This window comes from Bombina bombina, chromosome 11 (assembly GCF_027579735.1).
Source record: "Bombina bombina isolate aBomBom1 chromosome 11, aBomBom1.pri, whole genome shotgun sequence".
NCBI lineage: Eukaryota > Metazoa > Chordata > Amphibia > Anura > Bombinatoridae > Bombina > Bombina bombina.
The window spans coordinates 62,819,186-62,831,408 of NC_069509.1; the positions used below are offsets into that span (position 1 = coordinate 62,819,186).

At 37.7% G+C, this 12,223-nt stretch overlaps 1 protein-coding gene across 1 annotated transcript in view; it reads right to left on the reverse strand.

Moving 5' to 3' along the window:
- Positions 1 to 9,880: 9,880 nt before the first annotated feature.
- The window catches only part of LOC128641669 (uncharacterized), a 129,055-nt gene continuing 126,712 nt past the window's right edge, over positions 9,881 to 12,223 (reverse strand). Inside the window, exon 90 of the mRNA XM_053694202.1 lies at positions 9,881 to 12,202. Within this exon, the coding sequence (XP_053550177.1) occupies positions 12,108 to 12,202 (95 nt within the window). The 3' untranslated portion in view covers positions 9,881 to 12,107. The remainder of the gene's footprint in view (positions 12,203 to 12,223) is intronic.

A 12,223-nucleotide genomic window follows, 5' to 3' on the forward strand; every position in this document is an offset into this window, starting at 1 on the left:
ACTGAAAATTCCAATTATCCTATTTTCATGATGGAATAATCTAGATTTTATTAAAGAGACAGAGACGAGTATTTTGCATTACCTTTCACTTTACTACTCAGACAGCAATTAAAAGATTTTTTTTTGAATATTAACAGAAAAAATATGATAACAATGAATACATAGTTGAGACCAATGAGAACAGTCCTTTAGTGGTCAGAGATAGCAAGGACCAATCAGATGAGTCATAGTAGCCATATAGGGACCAGAAAGTAGCAAAGCCTCTTTTCTCACTCAAGCGAAGAAAACACAAATAATTTCCAAAGAATAAAAACAGGAACAGTCCAGAAATAACAATCGAGAGAAATATTAAGAATTTTGATGAAACAAAAGGTTGATTGAAGAAAATCTGCATACTCTTCCAGGATACAAATGAAGAAAACTTGCCAGACGAAACAGTAGAACTTGATTGAAGAAAACATTTGGAAGAATCTAAAATTCTTGACGAACTCTTAGAATCCTGTAGAGGAAGGATTTGGCACTGAAAAACAATAAAAAGTCATTAGAATAACATAAATACTTTTCTCTTACATGGTGTATCCAGTCCACGGATTCATCCTTACTTGTGGGATATTCTCAATCCCTACAGGAAGTGGCAAAGAGAGCACACAGCAGAGCTGTCCATATAGCTCCCCTCAGGCTCCGCCCCCCCAGTCATTCTCTTTGCCGCTCTAACAAGTAGCATCTCCACGGGAGGGTAAAGAGTATGTGGTGTTAGATTTGTAGTTTTTATTTCTTCAATCAAGAGTTTGTTATTTTAAAATAGTGCCGGTTTGTACTATTTACTCTGAGGCAGAAAGTGATGAAGATTTCTGCTGAGAGGAAAAAGATTTTAGCATGTTGTAACTAAAATCCATTGCTGTTCCTACACAGGACTGTTGAGTACCGGAGAACTTCAGTTGGGGGGAACAGTTTGCAGGCTTAACTGCTTAAGGTATGCTCAGTCACTTTTTTTCTAACAAGACTTGGTAATGCTAGAAGACTGACAGAAATCCCCATGTTGGAAGGTAAGCCATATTCTGAGACTCAGTATAGAAGGATGGCTTAGTTAAAAGGGCTTAAATCACTGGTGGACACTGTTATGGGGAAAATTGATTATTTTTACTATAATCTGACCTTTGCACAAGTGTTTATTATGTTTGGAACACTTTGTAGGGGTTTTATACGCCTGGCATAATTTTAGACACCTAATTTGGCTTAGGAAGGCCCCACAACTCCGGAGTGAAGAGGGAGGGGGCCTAATTTTCTCGCCTCAGTTGCGCAGTTCTTTTGCAAGACAGCTTCATGCAGCTTCACATGTAGAGTCGAGAGATTGCAGGAGGACTACAGGGAGGCTTATTTTCATTCCAAAACTAATCCCCAAGGAAGGTAGGGCCACAGCAGAGACTGTGGCATAGTGCTGTAGTGTGTTAAACCGGTGGCCAGATTCAATTTGCTCCGGTTTGGGCAATAAGGGGTTAATTGGCTTGAAACTTGGTGTGCAATCATTTCAAAGCATTAGGATCATATGGTGTAAATTTCATAAAGATCGGATGTTTTTTTGAGATTTGGTAAAAAAGTGTGTGCTTTTTATTATTTAAAGGCACAGTAACGTTTTTTCAAAAAGTGTATTTTTTTGTATTTGAGTGCTATCTAAGTCTGTCTAACATGTCTGAGCCTACAGATAGACCTTGTTCTATGTGTTTAAAAGCCATGGCGGTACCCCATTGCATTTGTGTTTAAAGTGTGCTAAGGTATCTAAACATTTTAATGACCATGCAGTGACACTTAAAAATGTAGCCCAAGATGATTCTTTGACGGAAGGTAATGAGGATAATCCTCCTTCCTCTCCCCATGTGTCGACACCAGTTACGCCCGCTCAAGCGTTGCCTAGTACCTCTAGCGCATTGTGCCCTATTACATTACAACAATTAGCAGCAGTCATGGATAATTCCCTTGCGGCATTTCTATCCAAACTGCCAGTTTTTAAAAAAAAAAGCGTGATAGCTCAGTTTTAAGAACAGAGGATGAGCAATCAGAAGCTTTGGATGATTTATCTGTTGTACCCTCACAACACTCTAAAGTGGCAGTGAGGGATGGTCTGTCCGAAGGAGAAATTTCTGACACAGGAAAAGTTTCTCAGCGGGCAGATTCAGATTCCTTAGCGTTTAAATTTAAGCTGGAACACCTCCGCGTCCTGCTTAAGGAGGTTTTAGCTACGCTGGATGATTGTGACCCCATGGTGGTCCCAGAAAAATTGTGTAAAATGGACAGGTTTTTAGAGGTCCCTGTATACACTGATGCGTTTCCGATCCCGCAGAGGGTGGCGGATATTGTGACTAGGGAGTGGGAGAGACCAGGTGTACCTTTTGTTCCCCCTCCTATCTTTAAGAAAATGTTCCCCATAAATGACCCCAGGCGGGACGCGTGGCAGGCGGTCCCTAAGGTAGAGGGAGCAGTTTCAACACTTGCTAAGCGTACAACTATACCAATAGAAGACAGTTGTGCTTTTAAAGATCCTATGGATAAAAAATTGGAAGGTTTGCTGAAGAAAATGTTTGTTCAGCAAGGTTTCCTTCTTCAGCCAATTGCCTGCATTATTCCTGTAACTACTGCAGCGGCTTTTTGGTTTGAGGCGCTGGAGGAGTCGCTCCAGAGGGAGACTTCATATGACGAAGTCATGGATAGAATTCATGCTCTAAAGCTGGAGAATTCTTTTATCACAGATGCCGCTTTACAATTAGCTAAGTTAGCGGCGAAAAATTCTGGTTTTGCCATTATGGCGCGGAGAGCGCTTTGGCTCAAATCATGGTCGGCTGACGTGTCGTCCAAAACAAAATTACTAAATATTCCTTTCAAGGGAAAGACCCTTTTTGGTCCCGAGTTGAAAGAAATTATTGCGGATATCACTGGGGGGAAGGGCCATGCCCTCCTGCAGGATACACCGTTTAAGGCCAAAAACAAGGCTAATTTTCGCTCCTTTCGCAACTTCAGGAGCGGACCTGCTTCAACCTCTGCTGCCGCAAAGCAAGAGGGTAACGCTTCACAGCCCAAAGCAACCTGGAAACCCTTGCAGGGCTGGAATAAGGGTAAACAGGCCAAGAAGCCTACGCCTGCTACCAAGACAGCATTAAGGGGTAGTCCCCAATCCGGGACCGGATGTAGTAGGGGGCACACATTCTCTCTTTGCTCAGGCTTGGGCAAGATCCCTGGGCATTAGAAATTGTGGCTCAGGGGTATCTTCTAGAATTCAAGGACTCTCCCTCAAGGGGAAAGTTCCACATTTCTCGTTTGTCTTCAGACCAGACAAAGAAACAGGCGTTCTTACGCTGTTTAGAAGATCTTCTAAAGATGGGAGTGATTCAACCAGTTCCAATTGCAGAACAAGGACTGGGATTTTACTCAAACCTGTTTGTAGTTCCCAAAAAGGAAGGAACTTTAAGGCCAATCCTGGATCTAAAAATTCTAAACAAATTCCTCAGAGTTCCATCTTTCAAAATGGAAACCATTCTGACAATCTTGCTGATGATCCAGGAAGGTAAATATATGACTACCGTGGATCTAAAGAATGCGTACCTACATATTCCTATCCACAAAGATCATCATTAGTTCCTAAGGTTCGCCTTTCTGGACACGCATTACCAGTTCGTGGCCCTTCCTTTCGGGTTGGCCACCGCTCCCAGAATTTTCACAAAGGTGCTAGGGTCCCTTCTAGCGGTTCTAAGACCGCGGGGCATCGCAGTAGCTCCTTACCTAGACGACATCTTAATTAAGGTGTCGTCTTTCCACAGAGCCAAGGCTCATACGGACATTGTTCTGGCCTTTCTAAGGTCTCACGGGTGGAAGGTGAACGTCGAAAAAAGTTCTCTGTCCCCGCTCACAAGGGTTCCCTTCCTGGGAACACTAATAGACTCCGTAGAAATGAAAATCTTTTTGACAGAGGTCAGGAGGTCAAAACTTTTGAATACTTGCCGAGTTCTTCATTCCATTCCTCGGCCTTCTGTGGCTCAGTGCATGGAGGTAATCGGTTTAATGGTTGCGGCAATGGACGTAGTCCCTTTTACCCGAATTCATCTAAGACCACTGCAACTGTGCATGCTCAAACAGTGGAATGGGGATTATGCAGATTTGTCTCCTCAAATACAAATGGATCAGAAAACCAGAGACTCTCTTCTCTGGTGGTTGTCTCAGGATCACCTGTCTCAGGGAATGAGTTTCCGCAGACCGGAGTGGATCATTGTCACGACCGATGCCAGTCTGTTAGGCTGGGGTGCGGTCTGGGACTCCCTGAAAGCTCAGGGTCTATGGTCTCGGGAAGAATCTCTTCTCCCGATAAACATTTTGGAACTGAGAGCGATATTCAATACGCTCCAGGCATGGCCTCAACTAGCAGAGGCCAAATTCATCAGATTTCAGTCGGACAACATCACGACTGTAGCGTACATCAATCATCAGGGAGGAACAAAGAGTTCCCTAGCGATGAAGGAAGTAACCAAGTTCATCAAATGGGCGGAGGATCACTCCTGCCATCTCTCTGCAATTCACATCCCAGGAGTAGACAACTGGGAGGCGGATTTTCTGAGTCGTCAGACTTTCCATCCGGGGGAGTGGGAACTCCACCCGGAGGTTTTTGCTCAGCTGACCCAGCTATGGGGCATTCCAGAATTGGATCTGATGGCGTCCCGTCAGAACACCAAACTTCCCCTTTACGGATCCAGATCCAGGGATCCCAAGGCGGCATTGATAGATGCTTTAGTAGCGCCTTGGTCATTCAGTGTAGCTTATGTCTTTCCACCGTTTCCTCTTCTCCCTCGGCTAGTAGCCAGAATCAAACAGGAGAAGGCTTCGGTAATTCTGATAGCACCTGCGTGGCCACGCAGGACTTGGTATGCAGACCTAGTGGACATGTCATCGGCTCCACCATGGAAACTGCTTTCGAGGCAGGATCTTCTAATTCAAGGTCCATTCAAGCATCCAAAGCATCCAAATCTAGTTTCTCTGCAACTGACTGCTTGGAGATTGAACGCTTAATTCTAGCTAAGTGTGGGTTCTCTGAATCAGTTATAGATACTCTGATCCAGGCCAGAAAGCCTGTCACCAGGAAAATTTACCATAAGATATGGCGGAAATATCTTTGTTGGTGCGAATCCAAGGGTTACTCGTGGAGTAAGGTTAGGATTCCAAGGATATTGTCTTTTCTCCAAGAAGGATTGGAGAAAGGTTTGTCAGCTAGTTCCTTAAAGGGACAGATATCTGCTCTGTCTATCCTGTTACACAAGCGTCTGGCAGCTGTACCAGACGTTCAGGCGTTTGCACAGGCCCTAGTTAGAATCAAGCCTGTCTACAAACCTGTGGCTCCTCCATGGAGTCTAAATTTAGTTCTTTCAGTTCTTCAAGGGGTTCCGTTTGAACCTTTGCATTCCATAGATATTAAGTTATTATCTTGGAAAGTTTTGTTTTTGGTAGCTATTTCTGAGTTTCTGAATTGTCTGCTTTGCAGTGTAATTCACCCTATCTGGTGTTCCATGCAGATAAGGTTGTTTTGCGTACCAAACCTGGTTTCCTTCCAAAAGTGGTTTCTAATAAGAATATTAACCAGGAAATTATTGTTCCTTCTCTGTGCCCTAATCCAGTTTCTAAGAAGAACGTCTGTTACACAATCTTGATGTGGTTCATGCCTTAAAATTCTATTTAAAGGCAACTAAAGATTTCAGACAAACATCATCTTTGTTTCTTTTCTATTCTGGTAAGAGGAGAGGTCAGAAAGCGACTGCTACCTCGCTTTCTTTCTGGCTGAAAAGCATCATCCGATTGGCTTATGAGACTGCTGGACAGCAGCCTCCTGAACGAATTACAGCTCATTCCACTAGAGCTGTGGCTTCCACATGGGCTTTCAAGAATGAGGCTTCTGTTGAACAGATTTGTAAGGCAGCAACTTGGTCTTCACTGCATACATTTGGCAAATTTTACAAATTCAATACTTTTGCTTCTTCGGAGGCTATTTTTGGGAGAAAGGTTTTGCAAGCAGTGGTGCCTTCCGTTTAGGTTACCTGACTTGTTCCCTATAGGCCAGAGTCACCAAACAACAGGCCATCAGCCTCAGGACCCATTTCTGTGGAGGCAAAGTCAGTGATCTTAGGGTCGATGCAGCGTAATACTAACCTTCTACGCTGAGAAGCTAAAGAAGTGTTAGAGTCACCTAACAAATAAACTGTTCTCTGTAACCATTCCCTTACGGTAATAGGGTCCAATAAATAATTCTCTGAAATGGCGTTCTCAGATATTTCAAATAATTTTGTAACAGGTCCTAAGGTATCTAATAATTTATCTTGACAGGATTTTAGGAATCTGTCAGGACCTGATCGAAGATTAGACTTTTTTGTTCCAATAAATTTTAATAGATTCTGATCTATTTCTGGAGTCAAGTGAGTGTTATGGGGTAATTCAGGTCTGGGACACACAGCTTTTAGGGTATTTTTTGTCTTTTTAGATAAAGGTCTCCTAATGTAGAAGTCAATAAACTTAGAGACTCTTTTTGAAGGTCTCCATTGAGAAGACCTGGGATGGTGTAGGTAATTTGGATCTGTATAGGGAAGACCTAAATTATCAACAAGACAAGGTTTTCTATTTTTTAAAACTTTCTTCCTTTTCTTGGGTTTGGGGGAATCATCAGAGGAAGATGAAAATACATTTAATAAAGTAGTATTAGATTTATATGATTCAAATGATTCATTATCAGAATCAAATTTTTTTACATCCATTTTAATATTTTCATTATTATTATTGTCAGAAGAATCAGATTCAACTCTAAATTTCCTTTTGCGAGAAATTTTGCTTCTTTTAGATATAATAATATCTGATTCCGCTTCAGAAACGGATGAACTTTCACTTCTGCATTTATGAGCAGGTATGGAAATGTCAGAGCAAAGCTGACGTGACAGATCTTTATTAGATTTCCTCTCTGATGAAAGTTTTCCCTCAGTATTTATATGTTTAGACTTGCTTAAACCCTTTTTGTAAACATGACCTTGGATTTCATTAAAATTGCTAATAACAGATTGGAGCTGATCCATCTGTTGTTTCAGAGGTTCAAAAGAACTATTAATTAAAATTTGAACATACTTTTCTGAAAGTTGTTTAGGGTCTTCAGACATTTTAAATAAAATAAACTAAATAAAACAATTAAATAAATAATTATTAGCAGTATTGGATAGAATCCTAACCTTTGGTATTGAAAGCAGTATAGCTAACCACTAGGTTACAGGCTTGAGACAAAATTCCTTTCAGAAAACTGAAATATATAACATAAAAAAATCACTAAAGAGTTTTGTCAATATAATATATATTTGATACTTATTTGAAGTAAAAATGATAGAAACGTTTAAATATGTAACACCAAGTAAACTACTTTGTTATTTATAAAGTGTTTAAATATGTGAGTAATTTGTTGCAAAATGATAGTGTACACAGTAGCGATACATGTCTGACAGGGAAGGAGATGAGGTATCGAGTGAAGAGGGCGGGAAATTACAAGTGCGTAGAGACACGTAAAATGGAGGTGTGGCCAGACAGCCGACAGAGGAACAAGATGGAGGGCGCAACAACACGGAGCTCAGACGCTCCAGAGAAAAAATGCAAGGCAGGCAATAAAACAAACGAATAAAGAAGGACACTTACAAACGGATAACTAATATGAACAAGGTAAACAAGTATATGAAACGAAAAACGGAGATATAATAAAAATAAAAATATATATTTTAAAATGTCACAAAATAAAATTAAGCTAGTCAAAGGGATAAAATCCGAAAAGAACAAAATTATAAAATGAAATAAACAGTAACAAATGGGATATAAAGAAAATAAAGAAACTAAAATAATACAAAAAAATAAATAATACAAAAAAATAATAAAATAAACAAATAAAATAATCAAACAATAATTAAACAAATAATAAATAAATAACAACTAATATAGATATAATAAAACAATTTGAACTTAACTCCTGAGCAGCAAAGAGAAAAGAGGAGGTTTTGCTACTTTCTGGTCTCTATATGGCTACTATGACTCATCTGATTGGTCCTTGCTATCTCTGACCACTAAAGGACTGTTCTCATTGGTCTCAACTATGTATTCATTGTTATCATATTTTTTCTGTTAATATTCAAATGTTTTTATTTTAATTGCTGTCTGAGTTGTAAAGTGAAAGGTAATGCAAAATAGGAGTCTCTGTTCTTGTAATAAAATTTAAGATTGCTCAATTTGTCTTATTGTCCTTGTAGGGCCTCATTGGGCTAGATTCATGAAGCTTGTTTTTCTTCTGAGGAGTTTTGTTTGAAATTCATTGAAGCTTACTTAACCTATTTTTTTCAGCTAATTGCTAGAGGGCATTACTGTCATTTATCTCAATAGCAGAATTAAAGGAACAGTAAACGTGCATACAAAAATGCAATTTTGGAGAAAGTGCTTTTGGAGCACAAAACCGGTCAGATGCTTGAGGGTTGATGTCTAGTCTTGCCACACAAAGTATGTTATTTCAACAATGTACTGAATACAAGTAAGTGTTTTTAAGTTTTAACTCTAACTCTTCTACCTGAACATAAATTAGAACATATCAGACCTTGACAAACTGAGTAATATAGTCTAAGAAGGGCTTGCTGTGTGCACTTTTACTTATAAAGTATATAAAGTTATGTGGTGATGGGATTAACTGCTGACCAAAAGGGATTCAAAATAGAGTCTGTGCCCACCTACTGTATATGACAAGTTTTTGGACATAAGTGGACATGTTGCCCAGTGTACCTTGAGAGCTATGGCTGCACCTCAATGATGGTGCTTAAACTAGGCTGAAATATATGTATAGGGTTTGCCATGTCTTTTGTTCAGAGAAGGCCTGCCTGGTATTTAGGGGCTGGACTGTACTTTTTAGTCAGGACCAGACTGATACTACATGAAGTTCTCTGTGAAAGGCACAAGCTGAGCAAAAAGAGGCTGCTCCAGGAGTGGTAACTAGCCAAAGAACAAGCTATTACGTTATTGTTCATTCCATGGATGAGTGCTTTTTGTCTCTTTTTGTGTATGCAAATTTTGACCCTTGGAAATGTCTTCCTAAGAGTGGTGGTGGAAAACCATATGTGGAGTTCTCTGTAAAAGGCACATACTGGGCAAAAAGAGGCTGTTCCTAGGGTGGTAACAAACCACAGAACAAGAAATTACAGTGTGTGTATAATGTATAAACCCACACTTTTTTTATTTCAAATCTGTTATCTATTTTATTAAATTAATAAGGAGTGGTTTAACCAGAGAGCAGGGGAACAATAATTATTATCATAGGCTAAATGCAATAATGGATAAACCACAGATATCCAAATTATGGCCCATGGACCGTATTCCTCACTCTGGATAAACCACAGATGTCCAAATTATGGCCCATAGAATGTATCCCTCACGCTAAGGGTTTTGTGTGCTCCTGAGCACCACTGGGAAGAAAACAGACATCAGAAATCTGTTTTCCAAAATTAATTTTGACACTTCTCATTATGTAACTAATTGTGTATTTGGGTCAAATTTTGGAAATTTGAGTTGTATATACAGTTTAATTCACTAATAGTAACTGATTTCCTATGTATTTTTTTAACTGAAAAATGCATTTATAATTTTATTTTATTTTGAAAAATTCACATTTAACTTAAGTGTGAGTATAATATAATTTCACCCCTTTTGTTTATTTTTTTGTTTGGTCCCAAAATAAATTAGTGTAGCGTTGCCCCAACTGTCCCTATGGACAAGCCTCCATTGAATTACACTATTATTTGTCCCCTGCTTCAGTGTTTCTTTTTGTGTATGAATAAAACAACACACATAATTGTGACAAAAATAATGAATGCTTTATTTTTTATTAAATTTATATTTGTTTAAATATATTTTCATTATATTCTATATATTCAATGCATTTATGAAAATATCAGAGTTTGCTAAATAACATTCACTCTTAAACATTGGTTTTAATATGGAATTACAAATTTAGAGTACATTAAGTTTACCTCAATCATTTATTTGTTATCAAGAGATAATCAAAATGAAGGCATTTCTGTCCAGTGCAAATCCCCATTTAATTTAACAGAAATGTCTAACACTGTATACACAATTCATGCAGTTTATATGTACCCCAAACTGGATTAGCAGTGTACATTTACATCCTGACTGTACAATACAATTCAGAAGGGAACTTTTCTATGAAGAGGTAGCTAAGTGACTGCAAAGTTTGTGAAACACCATCTTAAAAAGTATACACTTCATAAACTATTAAAATCATATTGTGAAAATTCTAGCATGTATTTTTTTAAGCACAGTAATAAATGACCAGCTTTTTGAAACAAATTACATCTGCTACGTTTTAATATTTTTCCTGCTTTGATAAAGTATTGTTGATGTCCATTTTTTATATATGTGTCTATGAAAGTGTGAACACTGAAATTTCAATAAATTGAAATTGACTGACATACACAGTTTTGATTTTCAGAGTATAAGGACATTGGAACTAGGTTCAAAAGTACGTATTGCTATCAATACAATATTTTTCTGATAATTTTAACATATAATGCCCAATTGTGTATATAATTTATAAACCCACATTTTGTTGTTTTCAAATCTGTTAGCTATTTTATTAAATTAATAAGGAGTGGTTTAACCAGAGAGCAGGGGAACAATAATTATTACCATAGGTTAAATGCAATAATGGATAAACCACAGATATCCAAATTATGGCCCATGGACCGTATTCCTCAATCTGGATAAACCACTGATGTCCAAATTATGGCCCGTAGAATGTATCCCTCACGCTAAGGGTTTTGTGTGCTCTTGAGCACCACTGGGAAGAAAACAGACATCAGAAATCTGTTTTCCAAAATTAATTTTGACACTTCTCATTGTGTATTTGGGTCAAATTTTGGAAATTTGAGTTGTATATACAGTTTAATTCACTAATAGTAACTGATTTCCTATGCATTTTTTTAACTGAAAAAATGCATTTACAATTTTATTTTGAGAAATCATAGTTAACTTAAGTGTGAGTTTAATATAATTTCACCCCTTTTGTTATTTTTTTGTTTGGTCCCAAAATAAATTAGTGTGGCGTTGCCCCAAATGTCCCTATGGACGAGCCTCCACTGAATTACACTATTATTTGTCCCCAGCTTCAGTGTTTCTTTTTGTGTATGAATAAAACGACACACATAATTGTGACAAAAATAATGAATGCTTTATTTTTTATTAAATTTATATTTGTTTAAATATAATTCCACCCCTTTTGTTTAGGACGAGAATCTGTACATTATTATTTTAAATATTAAAATTGTTCCACTCTTCCAATATATTGGATATTTACCTACTAAATAAGTGCTGTTTCTGTTTACCAGTAAATGTGTTAATTTCATAATACTGTAATTCTTCCAATTTATAACCTTTTGATCTGTATTATTAGGTGGGATTATTATACTAAAATGTCACTGTATTAGGTCATATTCCCTGAATAAGCAAAGTAGTTTGATAAAATAGAAACGTTTTACTAAGAAATGTGATTATTGCTTTATATATTCTGTAGATCTGTAAGATTTTTTTGCTGTCATTTGTGTATGTGCATATTTATGTGTAAGATTAAGAGATTAAATGATAAAACTGTAACATATAGGCTGCAGAATGGAATAGTAACATTTTTTTTGTAGAATGAAAAAGTACCATACTGGCTGAAGAATAAACTTGACTAGGGTATTCAAATGCATATTGAATTATACTTAAATTATGTTTTTTCACATCATTTTATCAGTTCTCTCATAGACTTGCTTGGAGTCTCGGTCACTGATATAATAATGCTCATAAAATGTAATGTGGTGTAATAATTAGCTCCATCATTAGCAGGTGATATATAGTGGTATAGAAAGTTTGTTCTGTCTATTGCCCATTTGCAGTGAGAATGTTACAATTGCATATCATTTCATGCTTAATTGGTTATCAGTTGCAGGAAAAATCATTGTGAAGAAGACATTTGTGAATATTATGACCATGATGAAATCCAATGTGTTTTCTGGTGACTGTTACAGGATAGCTATGGCAATGGGAATTACAGCCATTAGCATACATGTAAAGAAGACAGAAGTTGCACGGATGGGTGATGTTCCCTTTGAAGATACTGAAAAAGAAACACAAAAAT